This window comes from Narcine bancroftii, chromosome 4 (genome assembly GCF_036971445.1).
Source record: "Narcine bancroftii isolate sNarBan1 chromosome 4, sNarBan1.hap1, whole genome shotgun sequence".
NCBI classification, from domain to species: Eukaryota; Metazoa; Chordata; class Chondrichthyes; order Torpediniformes; family Narcinidae; genus Narcine; species Narcine bancroftii.
The window spans coordinates 29732180-29759364 of record NC_091472.1 but is presented as its reverse complement, the minus strand read 5'-3'; the positions used below and the strand labels follow the sequence as shown (position 1 = coordinate 29759364).

General features: G+C 41.1%; 1 protein-coding gene across 1 annotated transcript in view; it reads right to left on the bottom strand.

Annotated features, from left to right (window-relative positions):
- Positions 1-27185, bottom strand: part of LOC138762358 (formin-2-like) — a 439633-nt gene that overhangs the window by 21783 nt on the left and 390665 nt on the right. The window contains exon 16 of the mRNA XM_069936126.1: positions 25723-25872. Coding sequence (XP_069792227.1) covers positions 25723-25872 — 150 coding nt within the window. The remainder of the gene's footprint in view (positions 1-25722; positions 25873-27185) is intronic.

The window sequence follows — 27185 nt, the reverse complement described above, 5'->3', positions numbered from 1 at the left end:
GCTTTCCTGGACATCTTATATAACCACTTACGGAGCGGAAACAAGCCATGTCGGTCTTTCGAGTCCACACCGGTTCACTAGAACAACTCCACTCTCCAAAACCTCCCAATCTCCACCAATAACCCTCCAACCCCCCTCACCTCCATGTACACATCCAACCTTCTCTTAAATGACAGAAGAGACCCTGCCGCAACTATCTCATTCGGAAGTTCATTCCATTCTGCCACCACTCGCTGGGTGAAAAAGCCACCTCTAATATTTCTCCTAAAGTGTTGCCCCCTTACTCTTAACTCATGGCCTTTTGTTCCAACCTCCTCTGCCCTCAGGGGAAAGAGTCTGTTTATGTCTAGTCTATCTATTCCTTTCATAATTTTAAATACCTCTATCAAGTCCCCTCTCAGTTGTCGAGGTTCCAATGAATAAAGTACCAGTCTCCTTCATCTCTCCCTGTAATCCAGATGCTGTAAGCCAGGCAATATCCTTGTAATATTCTCTGCACCCTCTTCACCTTATCTCTATCCTTTCTATAATTTGGAGACCAGAACTGAGCACAGTACTCCAAACCTGGCCTCACCAATGCTTTAAACAGTCGCAGCATCACCTCCCAGCTCTTATACTCTATTCTATGATTTATGAAGGCCAGCATACCATATGTCTTCTTAATCACCCTGTCTACATGGGAATCCACCTTCAGTGAACTCTGTACCATAACCCCCAGGTCCCTCTGCGTACCTCAATACCCTCCACTTAACTGTATATGTTTTATTCTGATTATTTTTACCGAAATCTAACACCTCACACTTGTCTACATTGAATTCCATCTGCCATCTTTCAGCCCACTCTTCCAAACAAACCAAATCCTTTTGTAATCCAAGAAAATCTACCTCCTTGTCCACCATTTTCGTATCATCTGCATATTTGCTTACTCAGTTAACCACACCCTCCTCTAAATCATTAATATAAATGATAAACAAGGGACCCAGCACCGATCCCTGAGACACCCCGCTTGTCACAGGCTTCCAACCTGACATACAGTTGTCCACCATGACTCTCTGCTGTCTATCTCCCAGCCACCTCTGTCACAATCTCTCTACTAACTCCTAGTGACTGAACCTTCCTTATTACTGTTTTTAAAAAAAAATTCCAAATTGTTAAATAAATTGAAAGTCTACACCTACCCGGGTGGAGTTTGAATGCTGGTCTCTGTGGATCCAGCATGTTAATTATTGTGCCACCAACTTAAAGGCATAATGGAACAATGGCTGAAACTGTCTGCAAACTAAAACTGCTTTTGAAGTTACTAATAATTGTTAAAGCAGTAGCAACAGCTGGTGACAATGCCAACCTCTAAATACGAACTCAGTCATGCTGAAGTGATGGCAGTTACATGGGTTTTTCTTTTGGCTTGGCTTCGCGGATGAAGATTTATGGAGGGGGTAAAAGTCCACGTCAGCTGCAGGCTCGATTGTGGCTGACAAGTCCGATGCGGGACAGGCAGACACGGTTGCACCGGTTGCAGGGGAAAATTGGTTGGTTGGGGTTGGGTGTTGGGTTTTTCCTCCTTTGTCTTTTGTCAGTGAGGTGGGCTCTGCGGTCTTCTTCAAAGGAGGTTGCTGCCCGCCGAACTGTGAGGCACCAAGATGCACGGTTTGAGGCGCTATCAGCCCACTGGTGGTGGTCAATGTGGCAGGCACCAAGAGATTTCTTTAGGCAGTCCTTGTACCTCTTCTTTGGTGCACCTCTGTCACGGTGGCCAGTGGAGAGCTTGGGAAGGCGATGGTCCTCCATTCTGGAGACGTGACCCACCCAGCGCAGCTGGATCTTCAGCAGCGTGGACTCGATGCTATCGGCCTCTGCCATCTCGAGTACTTCGATGTTGGTGATGAAGTCGCCCCAATGAATGTTGAGGATGGAGCGGAGACAACGCTGGTGGAAGCGTTCTAGGAGCCGTAGGTGACGCCGGTAGAGGACCCATGATTCGGAGCCGAACAGGAGTGTGGGTATGACAATGGCTCTGTACACGCTAATCTTTGTGAGGTTTTTCAGTTGGTTGTTTTTCCAGACTCTTTTGTGTAGTCTTCCAAAGGCGCTATTTGCCTTGGCGAGTCTGTTGTCTATCTCGTTGTCGATCCTTGCATCCGATGAAATGGTGCAGCCGAGATAGGTAGATTGGCTGACCGTTTTGAGTTCTGTGTGCCCGACGGAGATGTGGGGGGGGGCTGGTGGTCATGGTGGGGAGCTGGCTGATGGAGGACCTCAGTTTTCTTCAGGCTGACTTCCAGGCCAAACGTTTTGGCAGTTTCCGCAAAACAGGACGTCAAGCGCTGAAGAGCTGGCTCTGAATGGGCAACTAAAGCGGCATCGTCTGCAAAGAGTAGTTCGCGGACAAATTTCTCTTGTGTCTTGGTGTGAGCTTGCCGGCGCCTCAGATTGAAGAGACTGCCATCCGTGCGGGACCGGATGTAAACACTAAAAGGGCATAAAGGTTTACTTCTGGCAGTCATTAGAGCAGTATAAAAAAACACTGTTGGCACAACTTGTCAGAATCAGAATTCTTTTTTTTGCAGTAGTGTCATAGAGCAAACACCTTACGAAAATAAATAAAAAAATAGTGCACAAAAATGTCAAAGTAAGGCAGTGTCGTTGGTTCACTGATTATTCATGAATCTGATGGCAGCAGGGAAGCTGTCCTTGTGCTCATCTTTGGGCTCCTGTACCTTTTTCCTGACGGTAGCAGAGTGAAGAGGGCGTGGCCTGGCTGGTGGGGGTCTTTGAGGATGGAGGCTGCTTTTTAAGACACCACCACTCGAAGCTGTCCTCAATAGAGTGAAGAGTGGTGCTCATGGTGTTGCAGGCAGGCCAAGTTAAAAACCCTCAAGTTTTCTTTTTCTTGTCTTGAACGTTGGCACCTCCGTAACCAGACAGTGAGGCAACCAGCCAGAATGCTCTCCATGGTACACCTGTAGAACCTTTCAAGAGTCTTCGGTGATATACCGATTCTCCTCCAACACCTCACATAGTATAGCCGCTGGTGAGCTTTCTTCATGATTGCATCGACATGGAGGCTCCAGGACAGATCCTTGCAGATGTTGGCACCCTGGAATTTGAAGTACTTGACCCTCTCCACTTCTGAGCCCTCAATGAGGACTCGTTTGTGTTCTCCTCACTGCTTCCTGAAGTCCACAATCATCTCCATTGTTTTACTAATGTCGGGTGCAAGTCTGTTGGCGTGACACCACTCAATGAGCTAATTTATCTCTCTCCTGAATGCTTGGCCACGTGGTCATGAGTGTAAGTAGAGCAGTGGGCTAAGCACCCATCCTTGAGGTGTGTCTATACCACAAACACTTAACAATTGTACTCACCACTCCAGATTCAAAAATCTGTCGTCTATTGCTTTGTTGAATAGATGGAATATGTGGATCAACTGAAAGACTTGTGCTGGTGTTGCCCTGCCTTGTCTCTGGTATTAGAAGGAGGTGAGTCTTCCAGTTCAGCTTAACTAAAAACATTGAATACCAAGTTACACTGCGTGAAAGTCATCACTGACGGTTCTTTTTTTGGAAGGCTTAGCTAATCATTTTTGAGTTTTCCTTTATATTTACAATTTTTTGATAATAACAAACCCTTATGAATATTTTTGACAACTTTATGTAAGTGTCAAGTCACTGATCCAGAAAGGATAATGATGTTGCTGTCTCCATTCATTCTGAAGACAGTCGAAACCAACCAACCTTGAGTTGTGGTTATGAGTTGAGTTATGGTTTTTTTTAAAGTTGAATGAACACTTGTTTCACACTGCTGACCTTGCATTTAATTCAAGATTTGGATCTAGTAGACAGTGTAAAAACAATCATTTAAATAGAAAACAATAATTGTAAGGAGGATTGTGTGGCAAATCTGTGCCTATTGTAATATGAAATCATTTCCAGTTACCTGGTCAACTCCTGAAGAGGGGAATTATGTAAATTTGTTCTTTGGTATCTACTCAATTTTTCCACTCCAAAGGAGAAATAAATATTTTGTTCATTAGAGTTTTGGACAATACCAGATCTTGAAGGCTCTGAACAGAGTGGATGTTTTATCTTGTGGGAGAATTGAGAATTAGGACTCAATTATTTTAAAACAAGGGGTCACCCTTTCTAGGTGAAAAAGAGGCAAATTTTTCTCTCCAGTGTTTGGTATTCATTTCAAAGAGTAACAGAATCTTTCATTTTATTTTTCAGTGGATTTGACAAGTAACAAGGGCTGTTGGTAAAGAGAATGCAAAGCTGGTGTTAAAAGCAGATCAGCCTTGAGTAGTGGAGCAGGGTCGAAGGATCGAGTGACCTCCCACTCCTCATTTGAAGGCACTTTCCTATTTGGTCACACTCCAAATTATTTATTTTAAATATTCATCAATTTTCTTTTTAATTGCTTTTGCCATTTGTTCAGATTTTCTATTTGATTTGCATACTATTATGTTGAATTCAGCAATTGTTTATACTGGCATACAGCATATTGGAGCAACAAAAACCCCTTTCTTCTTAGACTGTGAAATACATGGCATGGTTATGTGCTCTACGAATCCATGATTCTATTTTTCATTGGACATCTATGATGCTTCATCTGTCAGCATCATAAATGGTACAATGTCAATGTAAGATTATTATAACCATATAACCATTTACGGAGCGGAAACAGGCCATGTTGGCCTTTTGAGTCCGCACCGGTTCACTGATTTTGTGCGCCCTCTTCAGGCATTGGTCCCGGTAGATCTTCATTCAATAACGATGGGTGAATTCAATGCAGGTGGAATCAGTTGTAGAAATGTTTGTGAAACTTGCAGTTAAACTCGTTGTTAAACACCTTGCAGGCATCTTTCAGATGCCAAAAGCTTCATACTTTCCATCAATCCCCAAACAAAAATTTGAAAGTGACCAAGGCAGTAGACTAGAGAAGGGCTCAGTAACTGTACAAATGTTTGAATTTCCTCTCATTGTCATGTTAGGATTGCAATTAAGGAAATCAAGGCACTACCTTACACTTTCCTTCCTCCAGTCTGCATCCCCTTCCTCCTGTCAGAATGTACTTTTCTCCCCCTTACCCCATCAGTTCTTTTCTTCCCCCTCCCACCTGCATTCACATCACCTGCCAGCCTCTGTTCCCCCCATTTTCATTTGGGCACCTGCCTGGTTCTTGCTATTCCTATTGAAGGGTTTTCAGCCCAAAACATCGACTGTCTGTTGCTTTCCATGGATGTAGCCTGACTCACTGAATTCCTCCAATGTTTTCTTCATGTGTTACACTAAAATTACACAAGCACTTCTGGTGGCTCAATTTGCAGAGCTATCCAACACTAGCATTCGCTTTTTTTCTAGTTCATTATGAAAACAAGTTTAGCATAAAGTTGCTGTGGAAGTACACTTGAAATTCTATATCCTCACCGACAAGTGCATGCAACTTAAAAATTGAGTTATTTTTAATATTTGTGGTTCTTTATTAACAGCTGGATAGCCACTGAGATACTATATAATTGGAAATTTTACTCTGACAAGACTATTTGTCATCAAAAGCCACTAACAAGGTACAGTGAATGACTCACGTACACTTGTTTCAGAACTGACTGAAAAGTCTTTGAAGAGTTGACATTTTTCACCATCAATCATATATATTTTGGACAACACGTAAACTTGTTTCAGAACTGACTGAAAAGTCTTTGAAGAGTTGACATTTTTCACCATCAATCATATATATTTTGGACAAAATCTTCAGAGTCCAACATGGCAATTTAGGATCACTTTGGAGCAGCAAACTTTCAAGAAGAATATTAGGCTTGGAAACTCAGGGTGCACCGAACAATAAATAAACTAAGTGGCCATAGTGGGAATGGAAAATAAATTCTATTTGCAATGCAAGATCACTAGGTGAACATGCATATCCCTATTATGTGGATTTGGTAGACAGGCTAAAAGCAACAGGTCAAAAGGTCGATCAATTCTCAATCAACGAACCAGAAGATGGAAGTTGGCACAGAACTAGAAACGAAAGCCAAGATTGAATGCAAGCCCATATACATCAAACCAAATAATATTAACATAAACAACCTGAATTAACTGACATGAGTGAGAATCCAAGAAAGTGATAATTTGTCATGAACTGATGACCTATAACACTCAAAAATATCTGTGAAGTAATATGCTCAAATAGGCAACCATTTTCAAAATTAGTGAATTGACCATTTTAACACTTCATGAAAATCAAAACAAACCCATTGGGTCTTGAAGTAACAAATAGAGTAGATCAATTAATTCTTAAGTGGGTTTATCTTTATATCAAGTAATCTCCTTCACACCCCTCCCAACAATAGCACTTCCTGGTAAACAAGCTCCATTGTATGAGTTTCCATTTGGCTTCAAATACAATTTACATTTTTACATTATTACAGAAAGATATATACTGCTTAAAGCAGAAAAAAAAAGATAGGTCTCAAAACTGGGATAAATCAAGGTCTTGAATGCCTGGGTTTGTCTCAATGCCTGGGTACAAAGAATAGAAGATCTCAAGAGAGTCACCGACTCCAATATTCACTGGGTGGAAAGTCGATACCAAAGTAAAACTTGGCAAACGATTGTCTTTGCTCAATACTGCTAAATATAGATGCAACATTACTAGGGATAATCTTTGATTCTAGTCACAAACTTGACAATAATTAGGAAACAATATTTATGGTTAAGGCTCGATATCATCACATCCAAATATGACAAGAACATTAACAAATGCAAATTGCAACATAATTAAAAAAAATTCAAACATACATTTCTAAAGCCACAGGATTGGCAGTAAGCCATCTAAATTTAAGCACTGCTTTAAATGAAAACATATTCTACTCAAGTCTCATAATGTGGTCCTCAGAAAATGCCAAACTGCTCAAATATTACATCACAAATCTCATGCTCTAAAAGCAGAAACAAAGCAACGAAAATGTTCACATTATGAGTGAGCATGTCAACATTAAATTTTCAGGGAACCCTTAAAGTCAATAAAACATACAGAAGGGTGATTCAATTTTCAAACATCACACTGGAATACTGCCAACATCTCATTATCTCAAAACTCATTGAGCGACTTTGTTTTGGGGAGAAGGAAATGTTTCTGATCCTGCAACTGACTTAGTTTTGCAGATAAGAGGTGCATTACATTGTACCTGACCTTGTTAAACTTGAGATGAAATCGAAGCTTGAGTTTATAACAAAGAGGATGTGTGTTGCAGCATCACAAGATCACAGCCGATTCCTTTAGGATCAGATGCCAGACAAAGGCACACTAAAAGCATGAATTTATCTGCAGTGAATCACAGTGGCAAGGACAAACACAAACTGAAAATCTAATCTCGTCTTTTATAAAAGTTCAAAGAATCACTTTAGCTTCATAATGCCTTCTCATTCCTCATCGACTTGGCTGCCAGTCAGGTTTTGACTGCAAGTTTAAAAGATCTTTTGCAGCAAACTTAGTGTATACCTGTACATATATTCCTCCAATAAATGGATTCCCTGCAACAGTTGAAGATCTGCTGGACTTCATTATTTAGTCTATTTTATAGAAAGGGTCAATTTTCTTCTGATTTCTTCTGTTGAAACAGATTCCTTTTTAATTTAAATGTAAACATCAACACTGAAGGTTAACCAAGATATTCAGATTATAGAAGAAAGAAAACTCACTTTCATTTGTAAATTTGTCAGATGATCCTGACAGCTGGAAGCTCAGTTGGCAATATCTGGACCAATAAATGGAGATATGCAGTCGGAACATCCAGATAGTCGTGGCAAATTGATGCCCAAATACTGCTTCACTGTGTGATTTTGAAATTTATCCAAGTCACATTGAACTCTTAAGAATGTCACTTGCTAATTATTTCCCAGAGGTCAGACATACCGAAACACCATCATTGCAAATATAGCAAATTAATTAAGTCCCTTTATGCTTTCCCTTCATTCCGATGCTTGAGCACACGACAAACAAAACTGCAATAATACATTTTTTTTTACAAGTGATTGAAATAGCATCACAATTAATTACTGGACATGGATCTTGAATGCTAGACCACCAACAGTTTAAATTACATTACACTACGCAGTTGTTTTCAATTTTTTTCTTTCCACTCACATACCACCCTTAAGTAATCCCTATGCCATAGGCGCTCTGTGATTAGTAAGGGATTATTTAAGGTGGTATGTGAGTGGAAAGAAAAAGTTTGTAAACCACTGCTTTAATCGTACCTAATTGACTTGTTATGTTCACCATTTCATAACTCCAAAGGAAATGGGCCAATGAGAATTTTTCCTCAAGCAAAATTATTTCAGTAACAATTGGGACTAGAGCAGTGATTCTCAACCTTCCCTTCCCACTCACATCCCACCTTAAGTAATCCCTATGCCTTAGGTGCTGTGATTAGTAAGGGATTACTTAAGGTGGGATGTGAGGAGAAAGAAAAAAGTTTGAAAAACAGTGCATTACTGCAACTGTAGATTTAAGATATTGAAATAAATTCAGAATAAAAATTTGATATCTGTATTGATGACCAGTAGGATAATCAAATATAGCGTGGGCCTCTAAGCAACTTTGCTGAATGACTCTGGAAATGGGGAAAGGCCAAAAAAGCCAAGCATGGTTCCTTTCAAAATCACAACCTCCTACTGTAGAGTTTAAAAAATCATGAGTTAATCTCATCTTTATGGTTCACCTTAAGCAATTTATAAATCATGTTTAAAAAAAAAACTGACCTGATTCTATGTAAGCTTTATTGGCTATAAATGACAATAAAAAGGATGGAACTGCACTCCAATATTATCTACAATAGAATATGTGTTATCTATTACTGCTTGGCATTCACAACTCTTCACATTATCAGTCGCTAGGCATAAAAAAAATTGACAAGCAACTTCATACCACATCTGTACTCACTCTATAATCTATTTACTTAATCTATTTTCACTCCCTTGGTCGCCTCTACCCTTCAGCTCCACAAAGATGGAATGAGAAACAATAATTATATATATTTTTCTAATCAAGACATTGGTGACAACATTGGCCAGTAACGCACAGACCACCTTGCCTGTGCCAATATTGCCAGTTTACATCTGTCTGCAAAGGACAATATCCCTCCAATCCTTGCCTGTTTGTATCTATCTAGACAGCTCTTCAAATGTTGCTGTCATCTCTGCTTCCATTATTCATCCCTGACAGCATGTTTGAGGCACTTGCTTCACAAATCTTCTTTAAATGTTATCCCTCTTACCTTAAATTAAACCCAGGTACCTGATATTTGCACCTTGGAGCAAAAAGACCATCTAGTCACCCCATGTGTCATAAAATTGAAAGGAGTATGAAGTTTGCAATATCAATGGAAGACTTTCCTTTTGGCCAAACAGGCCTGTGGGATTGTGTTTACGTTTAATTCACATTGACATCAAGCACTCACCACAATGCTTATTTTCCTCTACATTTGACAATGGTAACTCAAGAAAACACACTCACCTATGATCAAAGCCTAGATGGTTGATGCAAATCAATTTTAAATTTCAATTCAGACATGCAGCACGGTAACAGGCCCTTTTGGTCCATGAGTACGTGTAGCCCAATTACACCCAATCAACCTACAGTCCCTGGTACATTTTGAATGATCGAAGGAAATTTCGACCATTGGTCGGGGAAAATCCATGTAGACACAGGAAGAACATACAAATTCCTTCCAGACAGCACGGGATTCAAACCCCTGTCCTGATCACTGGCCCTGTAACAGCGCTGCACTAACTACCACGCTAACAGTGCTGGCCCATTTTGAATACATTTAATGCAATGTAGCAGTTGAATTGGGTTGACTCAATACTGGTACTCAAGTACAGTTGCCAGATGGCTCCCTTGGAAATTACTTTAAACATCAAAAACACCAATATTTCTGCTGGCCTTTAAAAATTTCAAATTGGGCATCCAAGAGTGGAGATCTATGCATGTGTAACAGGAATATATATGGTGCTTGCTAAATGTGCCTAGCTGGAGTACATTTAAAAATCAATAGCTAGAATAGGGAGGTAGCCTAAAATCAGTAGCAAGCATATCGAGATAGCCTAAGATTACATAGTAACATGCGTTATTAATACAGTTCTCTTTAAATCAAGAAACTATTTGGATTGCTGACTGAGACACATTCAACTTTACATTGCTGCCAATCCACTTCCCCAGGGTAAGAATCTTCAGCTATTCAGAATGGATTCCTCACCTGAAATAGTGACCCCCGCAAGGGAAATATTACAACATTTTCTGGGAACTTTCATGTAATGCCAGAGTAAACAACAGCAAGGTTAAATGGAGGAAGACTGTCCAACAGTAACTAAGACTGAAGTCCAGTCTGGGACTGGGATTCAATGGAAAAAGAAAGACTGATAAGACTCCTGCCTCCAACACAAAATGGGACACTCTTGTTGCTGTTCATTGAGGGATCTATTATTCAAGAGGATTTGGATTTACTGGAAACTCCAGGGAAATTTACTGGCAAACACAGTTCCTGCGAGCATTTGATTTGGACAAGGTATTCAGCATTTGGGAAAGATAAGAAAATGGGTGAATGAGTGGCAATCAGCTGGTCTGTTCAATTTTTTCTCTGTATTCTGTGTTATATAGGACAAAGATGGAAAAGAAACACTAAAGATTTTAGATGCTCTCTACCTTCTACAATTCCAAAAAATGTCAATGCAGTTTTTATTTCACCATGGATTCAGTTACTTTCAGACTTCTACAGCTTAGAGTGCACAAGTCCTGTTTTTAAATTTTAAACCTTGTAAAAATGAAGTTGATTATGTGCCTCAGCCAAAAAAAATTATATAATCATTGCAACAGGATTCAATATTTCTGCGTATCCTCTGGCACAAACAAAATAATTTTGCCTCTCAAATCAATTATGCTGTCAAAATATAGCTTAAATCTTATAAATTAGACATCATATTTTTCATAATTAAATGTCAGCACTTTAAATCTCAACATTCCATTCTCGGGGATATTTTTAAACTGGTAAAAAAAATGTTGAAAAACTTTGAACTCTCATTCTTTGCCTCAATTCCACCAACATTAATCATGTACCTGTTTATCTGGAAACAGGAATTCAACTAAAATTCAATTCTTTCATTTTGGATTGCAGCCACCCAACTTCATTCTCCCAATTGGACTTAATTTCTCTTATTTGGCTCTACTACTTTTCTGGAATGAGCTGAAGCTACACTCACTACAGCTCCTTCTTTCTTGGTATGTTATAATCCAGAATTCCAAAAAGGCATGCAGGGAACAACACCCTCAAAAATAAATGATTGCAGTAGATACACAATATTCACCCTATAAGCACATCTCTCACCAATTTAAATTCCTGTGCATATATCCAAATTCTTGAACTACAGTGCTAGTGAGGTAGCACCTATAGTTGAGTGAGCAGGCAAAACCATCACTTAGACGAGCTTCATCTTACAGAGTAGATTCTGGCAATTTTAAGTTTGAGTAATGGTGATGATGTGCAATGCCAGGTAAGTACAAAACAAAGAAATTGGAACTTGGAGATTAAAGAAGCTGCAGTAATGCAAATTTTGTGCTTTTATTCAAGAAAACAAGACACTTTCTCTGCTTTTCCCAATCAATGATCAGCATCTAATTTTCCTTTACCATAGCAAGTCCATTCAAGTGACTGAAATAATTGGGCAGCTGACCTAAATTGTGTCCAAGTTTCAAGTAAATAACAGCCACGTTAATCAATTTTGTTGCATTTAACTTTTACAACATTGAAATGCCAGTGATATATATATATATATATATATGGCTGCATGTTTAATTTTCCCAAGGTGTGTGCAGAGCAACTTTTACATAATGTAGTTAGTCAATGAGCAATGTTTCCATGTAAAAAAGCTTGTTTATTTTACAGCATGGTGTACTAGTAAAGAAGAACATCTAATTATTGGGGGAAATTTTGAAGACCATACCTTTCTGAATAGTTCAACTGCACTTTATGAAAGTCTTATTTTGTGATTCCATGGGAAGATGTAATTAAGTTGATCATCTGATAGGTTACGGTGCAGGCACAAGTAAAGTGTCCTCAAATCTTTCTGAGCAAAGACCTGGGAAGTTTATTGTTCTCATTAAAAACAAGAAAATAGGTAGGTACTTGGAAGGTAGATTAAGAGGGAGTCAACAGAAGAGGGGTGTAAGGTACAATATTATGTGAAGATCAAGCCAGCACTGTATCACACACATTTGCAAGTAAGTTTGCCCTTTCTTTTTGGATACAAGTAGATTCTAATTTGGCCCAGATGGATTTTATTTATGAAGCTTGGTAAAGCTTTAATTGGAGTTGGTGACCGTGCAAAGGCAGTTGGACAGTAAAGAGGATCTTCAACCAAGTTTTTCACAATGTAACAGCTGTTTAATAGTGACTAGAGGAAGGATCACTGCATAATGAAGAAACTCGAGTTCATTAGTCTGCAAGAGGGAGAGCTAAATCACTTTGTTTAAACTGGTTTTGATCCTCAGATCGAAATAAACCCAGATATAAATTTTGTCTGCATTTGCAATGAGTCTGGAGATATAAAATAAGTCTACATGCATGCATTTGTTAATTGTAATGTTAAACACAATTCTCAGAACTTTTATTTTCTTTTAACAGCTATCAATTTTCCTGCCTAAAATCTGTGGAATTTTTGGCTACTCTGAGAAATAAAACTGCCACTACAACCCTTAATGAGAGTCTCCCGTCAAACTAATCATGAGTAGTTACATGAAAGAAGTTCCATAAGCAGTGCAATGCCAGATTCGTGGCAAAATAAGCTTTATTTGCATCAAAGACAAAGTCACGTTACAGGTCCAAGGAATCCAGGCGTGAAGTGCTATGAAAGGGGTTGCCACTTTAAACTACTTGCTTGAGAGACAGTGGGCAAATTGAGGGGACAGATGACTGGGGGATTCCATCAGGAACTGTGAATATCAGATATTTGTGTCTGTACAAACCTAGCCAAACAAGAAAGCCTGATTCAAGCTGAAGGTCAGGCCTTAGTGCCTTTGGTCCACCTGCTTTTCACTAGGGTGACAAATAGAGATCCTATCCATTTGTGTGAGTTTACCACCCTGTGGAGAAAGACAAATGCTGGTATTTTTAAAAAAAATAAAGTAAAACATGACAAAATATTGAGGTGCACACATTATCTGATAGATAATAATCTAATGTGACGAGTGCTACGACAAGGTGTGAAAGCAAGACACTTACACGAGGGGAGACCAGTCGATACTGATTTATTGACAGTTTGTCCTGCCTTATATAGGGTCATTGGGCCTAATTGTCCTGTTGCTTCCGGTGGAAATTACATCACTGGCTTGCCCGCCATCGATAGGCCAGCGCCCCACTGGTTTGCCATGTGCCCTGCAGCCTGTGAACAAAGGCCATTTAGTTGGCATGGCCCTTGCAGGATTGCCATGTTTGGCTGCCATCTTGAGTGCCAGGATGCCTATCCCCCCACTCCCCCAAGAACCAGCGATCAAGATGCTGTCCTTGGTTTTGGGTAGCCTGCCTCTGTGGCTGGAGGTGGTGGGGTGATTGGCTGGCTGGTGTCCAAGTGTGCTGGTTTGAGGCAGTCAATAGTAAACATTTCCTCTCTGATGCTGACGTCCAGCATACATGTAGTCACCTTATGTCTGATCTCACCTAGTAGGGCCCATTGTATGGCCGCTGTAGGACCCCTGGTGCATCCCTCATTGCACAGACTTATTTGCACCTTCTCAGGTCCCTGGGGATGGCTGTGTGTTGAGGGCTGTGCTAGGGCCAGTGTGCCCAGTTAATGATCCCTCAGTCTCTCGAGGGTTGCCACTGTGGTTCGTCTGTTTCCCTGATGGTGGCCAGGAATTTCCCAGTTATGACCATGGGTGCTCCATAGACCATCTCTGCTGAAGTCTTCCTTTGGTGCGGTGTGGATCCCCAGGAGGATCCAGAGCAGCTCGTCCGCTCAGTTCAGACCTTTGAATTGGGCCATCCGGGCCACTTTAAGGTAAACTCAGATACATAGAGCAGGTGCCTGTACTACCTGGCTGACATTGGGTCTGACACTTTATTGAAGGCGAAAGTCAACAGCTTGTGAATCGCATCCCCTCCACAAAATACCTAAAATGTGGGACCGCTAAGTACAGTGCCAGGAGCTCAAAGTCAAAAACATTATCCTTGAGCTTGGGGGGGTGGGGGTGGCAGAGGTGCCTGCTGAAGAAAGCCAAGGGTTGCCATTGCCTCCCGACCAATTGCTCAAGTATACTCCCGACCGTTTAGTTGGATGCGTCCACCGCGAGGGCAGTTGGAGCATCTGTCCTTGGATGCACCACTTGTGTGGTATTGGCCAGGGTGTCTTTGGCCTTCTGGAAGGCTTCCAATGCTTCCTTGTTTCACTCGATCTCCTTTTGCTTCCCCACCATGAGCAAGAATGAAGGGTGCATGATACGGGCTGCCGTTGGTATGAAGCAGTGATAGAAATCAATCACACCAGCCAACTCCAGGAAGCCCTTCATCAAATGCGACTTTGGTGAAATGCCTGACAGCCTCTACCTTTTCAGGCAGAGGTGTCGCCCCATGTCTATGGATTCTGTGGCCCAGGAAGTCTATCGTCTCTCATCTGAACTAGCATTTGGCTGTGTTGATAGTCAGGCTGAGGCGGGTCTTATGTGGGGCACGTGATCTTGGTGGTTTTTGCTGGCTATCAGAATGTCATCCAAGTAAATGAATGCAAACTTGAGATCCTGGCCCACTGTGACAATCAGCCTCTAGAATGTCTGAGCCACATTCTTAAGGCCGAAAGACATCCTAAAAATCTCAAATAAACCAAAGAACGTGATGATGGTAGTTTTAGCAATGTCCTCCAGGTGGACCGGTATTTGGTGATGGCCCCTGATGAGGTCGACCTTGGAGAATATCTGTGCCCTCTGCAAATTCGCAGTAAAGTCCTGCTGTCTGGTATGGTGGTTTTGTTAAGGCAGCAATAATCCCCATATGGCCTCTATCCTCCGCCATCTTCGGTACCAAGTGCAGGAGGGATACCCAAGGACTGTTGGACCGCCGCACTATTACCAGCTCTTCCATCTTCCGGAGCTCCTCCTTTGTGAAGCTGAGTTTCTCAGGGGTGGGGGGTGGGGAGAAAAGTGATGTGCCCTGGCGTGTAGGTGGGGCCTTTAGTGAGGATGTAGTGCCATACCCCATGTTTTGGTTCTGTTGAGGTAAACAGTGGCACCACCAGTGGAGGGGAATTCTGCAAGGATGCGTGTGAATTCATTCTCGCTGGTGGTGAAGGAATGTGGGGGGGGGGGGGGGGTGGTTAGCTTGGTCTCCCCTAGGGAGAAGGTTTAAAAAGTCTTGGCACGCACTAATAACTGCCCTTTGAGGTCCACCAACAATGAGTCCTGAGAAACTCTAGCCCCCAGAAATGGTTATTGCACTGCTGCTAGGATAAACGTCTACGTTAACCGGCTGTTCCCAAAGCAAAGTACCAAAGGTTCGAAAGCTGGAATTGTTTGCCATCCTCAGGGCTGGGTCCGGTTTCCCTTTGCAGGTGTCGTGAGCTGAGGGTGGCAGTACGCTGATCTTGGCCCGCGTCAACTAGGAACCATTGCCGTAATAGGGAGTCCCATGTGTGGCTGGTTCATTGGCTGGCTGTCGCAGCCACTAGCGACGGTTGGCCGTGGCACTTCCCTGTCGCAGCCACTAGTGACGGTTGGCCGAGGCACTTCCCTGAAACGTGCAGGGAGGGCAATCAATGGGCCTCCGAACCCCACCATTGGTGTGTAGAGCTCGTCGAAAGAACCAAAGACTCGTTGATCCAAACCAAGGCTTTTATTAGCAAAAGACAGGAGTTCTTCACAGGTGGTCGACCAGTCCGGAATGATTCGACCTGGCTAGGGACACAACCCTTTAAGGCCCAGACAGTAGGCGTGGCTTAGCTCTCAGCCAATCGCTGTAAGCACAGTCTAGATACAGTAACTATATACATTGGTGATAGATCTGTACTATCACATGGTGATAGAAACAGCACTGCTCACTGGGGGGGGAGTGGGTGTGTGTGTGTGATCCGTTGGTCTGCTGGTCGGCTGTGGCGATCTAGTTGTCTGCTGCCCACAAGACCTTGTGACTTGGTCTATCATGATTCTAGAGTCTCTCTTTGCTCCCCAGAGCTCATTTGCTCGAGCCGTGACCTTCCTGGGGTTGCTGAAGTCCTCCTTAGTTAATACTAACATGCCAATCAGGAGAGTGGAAGTGGCCCTGACCCTCAAACCGTCCCATGTACAACAGTCGGGCAGTGTGTTCACGTTTTGAGAACCCGAAAGTGCATGTCAATAGCTCCTTGATGGCCACATATTTGCCCTGCTCTGGAGGCTGCTGGAGAAAATCAACAACCCTGGTGGCTGTGTCCAGGTCGAGCAAGCTCACCACCTTGTGTTGTCGGCTTTGATCTGTTGAATTTGAAACTGGGCCTCGGCCTGCTCGAACCATACTAGCAGCTGCGGTCCAGAATGTTGGCAGTTTCAGTGAAACTGGGTGGAGTATTGCTTGTTTTCCATTGTCAGGTCTGAAGCGCTGTTTGGACCAGTCAGGGTCACGAGTGTAGCACATGCTACGGCAGGGCGTGAAGGACACTTACACGAGGTGAGTACAGGCGATAATTGATTTATTGACGGTTTTCCCTGCTTTATGTAGGCTTGCTGGGCCTAGTTGTCCCGTTGCTTCTGGCAGAAATAATCTCACTGGCTTGCCAGGCACTGATAAGCCGGCATATCCGCTGGTGCTCGCTGTTTTCCGCCATGTGCCCTGCAGCCCGAGAAGAAAGACTATTTAGTCAGCATGGTCCTTGCAGATTCACCATGTTCGGCAGCTACCTTGTGTGCCGGGGCACCTACCTGATCGCTGGCTGCTACATTAACTTAAATATGTTTGAATACTTTGTTTTTATAAACATATATGTGGATGAATAGATGGACCTTGGTATTCAAATCCATAGATCTCTCAAGGATGCAGCACAGGTTGATAGGGTAGTCAAGAAGGCCCATGGTATGCTGACCATTACTTGGGGGGGTGGGGGGGGATTGAATTCAAAAGCCAAGAAGCAATGTTCAGTTCTGGTCGCTTCATAACAGGCAGGATGTGGAAGCTATTGAGAGGGTGCAGAGGAGATTTACATGATGTTGCCTGGATTGGAGAACGTGTCTTAGGAGGCAAAATTAACAGAACTAGGGCTTTTCTAGAGCAAAGAAGAATGAGAGGCGACTTAGAGGTCTTCAAGGTTATGAGAAGTATCAACAAGTTACACAGTCAGCATCATTTTCCCAGGGCAAGAGTATAAAACAAACACTAGAGGACATTGGTAAAAGTGAGGGGAGGAAAATTTAGGGGAGAGGTCAGGGTAAGATTCTTCCCCCCACCCCCCCCCTTTCACACAGAGTAGTGGGTTGCCAGGGGTGATGGAGGAGTCTGGTACAAAGCATCAGTTGAACGATTCAGAAAGGCACATGGATGCAAAAAAGAGGGTTAGGAGATAGGTTTTTGAGTAGGTTTATATAGGTCGCACATCATAGGCCAAAGGTCTTGTACTGTGCTGTAATGTTTCATGTTCTATCTTACAATCAACTTGCACTTTCTCTTGGCCTCTTTTACCTGCCACTTGAAACTGGTTTCTTTATTTTTCAAATTCATTAGCCTGTAAGATTATCTTTGTCTTCATAGATGCCATCTTGTCTGCTGTAGACCTTAAGCATTTTCTGATTTTTGGCTTAGTAGTGGAAAAGCAGCAAGATGTTAAGAACCACAAGGCTGTTCTGGAGAAGAGGACTGAGACCTCAGCTCTACTGATTCCTTCAAACCTGTTCTATCTCATACAGGATCAGTTGGCCCAACTCTCTCTATATACACAAAAAAAAACATGGTAGTGTGGGCAGTCACATGGATGGACAATGATCCAACCTAAAAAGGTCGTACAGTGGCAAATCCCAATTTATTCATAATTTGGATATCATTTATATTTTCTAAATAAGCCTGTAAATCTGCAAATACATGTTGAACTTCCCCCAAAACATCCGATTCTCCAGTAGTGTAAACTGGTCCAAAAGGTGAAATTTTTTGATTAGTTTGATTAGTTGGGTTTGGAGGACATTGTCACATCATACATAAGCCACTGGTGTCCAGGCCAATGTTTTTTCTCAAAGTTTGGGACTGTCCCTCCAGTTTTGCTCTCAGCTTTAACAATTCATCTCAGTCTGACCTAGTACACGTGGACACAAATACTGTAGTATGCAAAATTAACAGCTGAGATTAAGATTGCATCTCCTGCTCTCATCCTGCACTGGGAATATATGGAAATTAATTTGTTTCACAATGCAATATGTCGCAAGTGCCTTGGTATATTCTGCTGTGTTAAGATATTACATAAATACAACCTTTTTTCTGTAACCACCCACAGATGATAAATGATAGGCTGGGATCAGGGAGTTCATGCTATGATGCTTTAATAACTCACTGTAAAGTTAGCCAACTCGCTGAAGTCAAAGTAGCAAACACTCCACTGGATTTCAACAAGTTGAATTTACACTATTTCATCATCATTGGGTTACGGACCCAGAGGACCCCCAAAACCCAACAGCAATAGAAATTCACCAAGTCAAATGGCTACCTCAACAGAAGTTGCTTTTAATTATCTTTAAACATGAAAACAGGATCAAACTTTAACTTATTGCTATTAACTTAACCCCCTTCTAATTCTAAGCGCACGTGCATGTAATGGGTGTGTAAGTTCAGAAAAGTTCTTTGATTCACAGTCCAATCTCGCTTTTCACTCCTCCAAGTTCACTGGTGCCAGGCAATTCTTATACTGTGCACAGAATTTAACATTTATGTATCTTCACCGGACTTTTGTGCTTGCAAGGTAAATGGTTACCTCTTAGGAAGGTTCCTGTTGGTTTTCAGAGATTTGTTGCTCGTTGGACACCCACAACTGAATCTTTCCGATCAGCCATTTCATTGTCTTGCTGAAGAAACTTGCCCCATCAGGGTTTTCCAGATGATAATCTCTTTCTTTCAGGTCACCACAGAGTTCCTTCCCTTATTTACCTTATTTTAAGTGAAATGTTATACAGCCAGCCATCTCCTCTTGTATGGACCACAAGGGCTTTGACCAGGCTGAACTAAGAACTCACAACCAGTCTTCAAAATGGGGTTTTTCCACAATCTTGCCAGCTGTCATGTTCCATCACCCTGGACTCTCATCAATTTGCCTATCTTATCAACAGGTCAACTGAGAATGCCATTTCTATGGCACTTCACTCTGCCTTGACCCACTTGGACAGCTCCAACTGTTATGTCAGAATGCTGTTCATTGACATTAGTTTGGCATTCAATACTGAGATTCCCTCCAAACTGATCGTCAAACTTTGTTAGCTTGATATCAGTTTATCCCTCTGTAATTGGATCTTGGATTTTCTGACTAACAGACCCCAATGTGCTAAGTTAGGGAATCTATTCTCTTCCATTCTCACCTTGAACACTGGCATGCTCCAGAGTTGTGTGCTGAGCCCTGTTCTGCATTCCCTTTGCACCTATAACAGCATTCTAGTATATGGTTCTAACTCCATAATCAAGTTCACAGATGACACCATGGTGGTTGGCCTGATCAGAGGGGATGATGAGACAGCCTACAATGATGATGCCCAGCACCTAACCGCTTGGTGTGCAGACAACAACTGGGTCCTTAACACTCTGAAGACCATTGTGGACTTCAGGCATGCTGGAAGTCACACTCATGTCCCTATTTACATAAATGGAGTTGTGGTGGAGCTTTAAATTCCTTGGAGTCCACATTTCCGATGATCTCACCTGGTCCTTGAACTCCTCCACTCTGATCAAAAAAGCACAGCACCATCTTTATTTTTTTGTGGAACATGAAGAAAGTGCACCTCTGTCCCAGGATATTGATGGATTTTTACTGCCATACCATTGAGAGCATACTTACCTATGGCATCTCAGTGTAGTATGGCAATTGTCTCGTATCAGACCGTAAAGCAATTCAGCGGGTGGTGAAAACTGCCTAGCAGATTATCGGCATTCAACATCCCACCATTAAGAATATCCATCAGAAACGCTGTCTGCGCACCACACCCAAACTTTTAACTCTTCTCCTATCTGGTAGGCACTACAGGAGACTTTGCTCTTGAACCAACAGACTCAAAAAGAGCTACCCCCTAATTTTATGAGGGCGTGACCCTTCTGAACCTTAAATCACAGCATTGAGTGGTACTTCACTCACATTATATTGTCAGTATTTTTACAATTGTTTGCTTGCTGAATGCACTTGTTTTTATTTGCATGTAGTTATTTGCATGTGGCACTATTTAAAAAAAAACTTCTGGTTGGATATGAATTGTACACTATTTCACTGGCTTTGCATTTTACTTGGCACGATGACAATAAATTGGAATCTCATCATCTGACATGGTAAATGCAGGCTCACTCTTAAGTTTTAAGAATAAATTGGATAGATACATGGTTGGGAGTGGTCTGGTGGGTCATGGAATGGGTGCAGGTCAGTGGGTCTAGAGGAATGATGTTTTGGCACAGACTAGAAGGGCCAAACCGCCTGTTTTCTGTGCTGTAATTTTTTATGGTTCTATGATGTGGGAGGAAAGCAGAACACCCAGAGGAAACCCTGCAGGCAAAGTCTCTGGCACTGTGTAATAGTGTTCCACTAAACCACTATGCTGCCAAACCATATCTGGAGCTTTGTGTGCAGGTTTGGGCTTTTATTTTAAGGACAATTTCATTTGTATTGGAGATGGTACTGATCCGAATGACTAGTTTGATTCCTGTGGTGAACAGCCTGATAATGAAGGTGGAATTTAGACAACTGAGAGCAGACCTTTGTGAATGGCATTGCAGGCTTGGGCAAACATATAGACTGTTGAAAGTAAACTATAGATTAAAGAGCAATATGACCGCAATCACTCTCTTGTACACTACTCAGGTGCTGATAGATGGTGTTGAATTGATAAATAGCTAGGATATGCCATCTGAATATTTTATTCTTTAAAAATGATGGATAAGGATATAATGGAACAGGCAAAACAATTGCACCACACGTACACCTCAACAGCAGTCAGGGGCTTATAGAAACCACTCGCTTCGAGTTATTGGAACCCAGATCAAACCCTTGTTAACAAATAAAGTCATTGTAGAGAATGCATCCAAGTTAATTATTGTGCTGTTATATTTTTTTTTAAAAGTGTTTTATTTTAAGTTTTTACAGTAGACTGATAGTCTGCCAGAAACACTAATATACTCCAACAGTGAAAATGGTGGGTAGAATTGGGAAGTGAGCAGAGACGGTGAATCCACCCACCTAGAGTTTTTATTACAAACAAATGTAAAAAAAAATAAAGAACCACAGCTGTGGTCTTTGTGGTAATACAACATAACAACCCACCAGTGTTGAGTAATGTTCTCTGGCTTTGGTTAACAAAGCATCCTGACATGCAAGGAAAGGTGGAAACTGAGCCCACTGTTTTCAAAATACTTCACAAAAAGTGTGAATTGCAAAGCATATGGTTCGCAGCAGAAGAAAGCTCAGATCAATCATGCAGACTGAAGCAATGACACCAGGAAGGTGTCCTTACTACTCCCCCCATCTCCAAAACTATGCTGTTGTGTTCTGATATTTATGTTTGAAGTTGGACAGGTACGCTCTTTTGCATTCCAAAAGTGTGCTGCAAACTTCAGTTCATGTCTCATATTTGCCACATTGTGTAATTTGGACTTTTGTCACCAACCTTCAGGAGATACAGCAATAAGATTGAAAGCACGCAGAGATAAAAAAAAACATGAGCAAGTTGTGAGGACTTGAGGAGTTGAGTTATAGGAAAAGGCTGAACAGGTTAGGACTTTTTTCTCTGGAGTGTAGAAGAATGAGGAGAGATTTGATAGAGGTGTGCAAAATTACGATGGGTATAAATACGGTAAATGCAAGCAGGCTCTTTTCCACTGAGGCTGGGTGAGATAAGAACTGAAGGACACGGATTAAAGATGAAAAGTGAAATGTTTCACAGAAGTATTAGGAGGAACTTGTTCACTCAGGGGGTGGGGATGGATAAGCTGCCTGGGAAGGTGGTCGATGCAGATTTGATCTCAACATTTTAGAGAAGCTTTGATAGGTACATGAATGGGAAGGGTATGGAAGGGTTGTGGTCCGGTACAGGTATATGGAACTAGGTAGAATAAATAGTTTGGCACAAACTGGATGGGTTGATAGGCCTGTTTCTGCTGTAGTGTTTTATCGATTTGTATTTAAGAATAATTTTATGAAGACAATCTCAGAAAACAAATTTCTTAATCTTTTCCAAAAGCTTATTCAATTTTTGCATGCTGCACAACAGTGTCACTTTTTCTTTGGGGAGAGGTTTCATGTTGCAGTTAGGATGCTGGAAAGAGAAAGGATCCCTTTAAATGAAATGTTAAGTTTTCACTATACTCCTGAATTTCCTAAGAAATAGTTTGCAAAAGTGTTATGGACGAAGGACATATTGCTGGAAATTATACTCTACATAACCAGCCACACACATTCTTCTCTTATTTATGATGTGGAATATCCTTTTGAGGCTACTGATGCCCTTCACAAAATGGCACTACCACCACACAGCAAATATCAGTGATAGAAATGACCAAAATTAATTGTGTTTGAAGGATATTTACTGACCTCAATCATCAGGAATATTCCTCTCTACAGACACAGCATATCCTGAGCTGTGTCCTTTTATATTAAATGACCCTCATGCTTCTCATTAAGTTGGCTGCAGGTACGAGGATGGGTGTTTCTTCTTTGGCTTGGCTTTGCGGACGAAGATTTATGGAGGGGGTAAAAGTCCACGTCAGCTGCTGACTTAGGGGAATTAAGTGGATTCAATTTTTAAATGTTTAGAGAATCAGCACACAACAGATCCTCTTGGCCCACAAGCCTAGGCCTGCTCAAATACACCCATGTGACTGATTAATTAAGCCCCTTACATCTTTGGAACATGAGAGGAAACTGGAGCACCCGTGGACACAGGGAGAACATACAAACACCATTCAGGCAGTGTAGGATTCTAACGTATGCCACTGATGCGGCAATAGTGTTATGTTTAATTGATAAGTACTGACTCAATACAAGTAAAAAAAAAAATCACAAATGCATTGGTAGGAGCGGTATGATGCCTAATTTAAAATGAAGTAATCTTGTACTATTTGACGTTGTTTTAAGTTCCTCCTGCATAAAGAATATTTGCTTGCCCATTGAGTTCATGTGTTTCAGACATAAGTAAAAGAGTAAAATAATCAGAAGGTTTACAAGGAAATCAAATTAAATGGGGTGCATTTAATTGGGGGGGGGGAACAGGATACAAGAAAAACAGGGAAAGAAAAAAAAATCAGATAGGCAGAGAGAAGTCACCTAAGATTGAATAGAATTAAAATTAATTTAATAGATTCAAAAATCCTCCTAAACCATTCCAAATTTCAAGGATAGCGATCAATAGCTAATGACGGATTGGCAAATGATTAATAATTGATAATGGGTGGATGAAACAAAATGAGGGTCGGATGATGAAGGGGAGGTAGCTGGTGAGTTAGCAGGAATCCTGAAACTGTTATCTCACGCCCTCCACTTATAAATCTCTGTCTGAGTTGTGCAGTTTTAAAAAAAAAAAATCCCTCAGTCAGAATACAAAGGATTCCTGTAAGCGTATTACCTTATCTTCAGATACCTTAATGCTCTTCACTGCCAACAGTAGGATTTTTCCCTATTTATTCCATTCATCTGCTTGAAGCAGATCGGCATACAGCAAAGGAATTCAAGGTAGTCTGAATTACATGGAACTGACAAATCCATTACAAGTAGTCTCAAACTTTTGTATGGAAGGGGCGGTGGTAAAGCAAAGTGAGAGGGATTAAAGACATAAGCAAATCTTGTTTTTTCAGTGAATCCAATAAATATGAAGGATGCATGGCATACTCAATAGGGAAATCAGGACAACAAATGAAGGACATGAGAATGCTTTGACAAATAAAGGACCCTTACTGGTCAATGTGGTCACCTATGCATGGAGATGGGGAAGGTCTTAAATGAAGTTTTTGCATCTGTACTTACCATATATAATGTCATGAAAACTGGAAACTCGGGTAATAGAGTAGGGATGTCTTAAAACATACCCACAATACAAAAAAGGTGCAGGCGATCTTAAAGCACAAAGATAGATTATCCCCAGAGCATCCAAAGATATTTGTGGGAAGCTGGAGAAGGGGCTACTGGAACCCAGGAAAAGATTTTTGTACAAAAAAACCCATAAAAACTGCAGATGTTGGAATCTTGAGCAAACAAGGAGAAGCTGTAAGAACTCAGAAAATCAGGCAGCAGCCATGGAGAGAAAAAAAATCAATGTTTCGTGTCAGGACCTGCAGTACCAAGATGGTTGTATCTTTGTTAACCACGGGATGGATGCTGGAAGACATCTACCGTTGTGCCTTTATTCAAGGGCTGCAAGGACAAGTCAGAGGATTACAAGCCAGTGTATTTAACATTAGTGGTGGAAATGCTACTGGAGGGGATTCTGTGAGACAAGATCTACCTGCATTTGGAAAGCCAAGGACTAATTATGGATACTCAACGTTGTTTTATGTGGGAAATAGTGTCTCAAAGTTTTGACTGAGTTTCAATGAAGGTATAACTAAGAAGATTAAATAGAGCAGGGTAGCAGAAGCTGTTCATGTGGACCTTGATAAGGCCCTTCACAAGGTCCTGCATGGTTGGCTGGTCCTGAAGGTTAGATCATATGGGATCCAGGGTAACAGAGCCAAATACAAATACATACAACTATTTATTCCCAAGGTATAAAAGAGTCTAAACCAAGAGGGTGTAGGTTTAAGGTGAGAGGGAAAGCTCTGAAAGAGAATCAAAGACCACCTTTTTCCACACAGAGGGTACGTGGAATGAGCTGTCAGAGATGGGTACAATAACATTTGAAGCACATTTACACAGGTCCATGGATAGAGAAGGTTTGGAGGGATTATGGGCCCAATGCAAGCAATTGGGACTATCCCTGGTAGCCAATATGATCAGCATGGATGAGTTGGGTTGAAGGGTCTGTTTCAATACTGCACAACTCAAACACCTAACTAGAAGTAAACCCCATGTACAAAGTTTCAACCCCAAACAAAATTTGTATGATGGACTAGATTTTGGATGTCCAAGAACTAGAAGGTAATCTGAAAGGGACACAAAGCGCAAAAGTGAAAAGCACTGGTAACACACAATGGGCGAGGCAAGGGAGATGGGAGAGGCTGAATGATTAGTCTTTCATTGGAACACTGAACTACTGTTTCTCTTCCCAGATGCTGCACAACTTGCTGAGTATTTTATATTTTTCATATTTCCAATGATAGGATAACAATTATGAAAACTTTTCCACTCAATTATATGTAAGCCAATACATGAAGGATTTGAATGACCAACTTTCATTTCTTCCCAAGATGATAACGATCATTGCTTGGCCCTCACCTTTTTCTTTCTAATGACAATGTGGAAAGCAGGAATATGGTAATTTTGAAAATACAATTCAACTCTACTGTGTAAAAACTGAAAAAATAACATTATGGAAATATTAAATTGTACTTACTTCTCTTTCAATATAACTTTACTTTCCTTTTTCCAGTACTCCTTGAAGTCCGTACAAAACTCATGCCAAAGTGTAAAAAAAACATTTGGAGTGACTTCTTTGTCTCCTGACTTTGGCTTCATGCTGAAGAATGCTGCTGTTTCCAAGAAACTGATAAAACAAAACAAAGAAATTACACCTGAAAGATTTTTTTAATAAACTTTGACAATTGGTTCAAATGAGCATGGTTGACAAATAGCTATACTAATTTCAAATGACTTTAATTTGCAACTTTGTAGGAAACTCAGACTGAAAATCATATTTAATGTGCTCAATATTTGTTGATAGAATTCCCTCTAGCTTAAAGTGGCCCTCTGCATTCTTCCAGATGCAAAAGAATGCCTCACAGTTAATCTCTTAGAAACAAGAGAAAAATATATGACCACAGTCCACCTTATTTTCAAAATTGTGGAAGTCAGGAATGCCAAACATGTGACACCAATTTTTTTTCCTCCACTAGAAAACCAAGTAGTAAATCATTTACACCTGGTCATATAGGTTCCTGAGGCTGAGTGGAGAAAGCGGCTTTCCCCACAACACAAGTTACTATATACTTAGGATTAACTCCAACAACATACAACCCAGGGAGGAATGGACAAAAGTATCTCTTCTTTTATGGTTGCAGGGATTACCAGAGCATCATAAATCTCAGATATTCTTTGATAAATTGGGAAAACTATATTGTCCTTCCATGCAAGGACAGATCCAAATTGCACTAAAAGCTTAGTACACTTTTGAATAAAGCAGACTGCTTTGCTTGCTTGGTGACAACAGGTTAAGAGTTAAAATGGCATTTACAATTTAGCAATAAACATGATAGAATGTTTTTAAGTTTCTTTTCACTTCAATAATAAATGCAAGTAGTACAAAGAGAGATTTGAGATCAAAATATAGCCCTATTCTCAGGGTAGGGGAACCTTTGGGAGCAAGAATAGTGTAGCAATCAGTAACCCGCGTTCAAATCCATTACTGTCAGTAAGATGTTTGTATGTTCTTCGCATGACCATATACATTTCCTCTGGGTGCTGTGGTGTCCTCCCACGTTCCAAGAAAGTAGTGTTAGGAGGCTAACTGGTCACATGGGTCTAATTGGGATGGCATGGTTTCATGGATCAGAAGGGCCTATAATTGTACTTTATCTCTAAATTTAATTTAAATTTATAACTGGAGGCCATATAATGCCCTTCATCATGTTTGGGAGAAGGACATTTTTTACCTTTATCTGCCCCTGTGTTCCACAGTTTAAAATTAGTAATCAAACAATCATATAAGATTAAAGTGCACATTCCAGATTTTATTCAAGGTTGTTTGTATACATTCAAGTTTAACCATGTAGAAATTACAGCCATTTTTATACATGGTCCCCTCTTTTCAGGGCACCATAATACTTGGGTCAGAGCAATATTAACATAGTCACCTTAAGT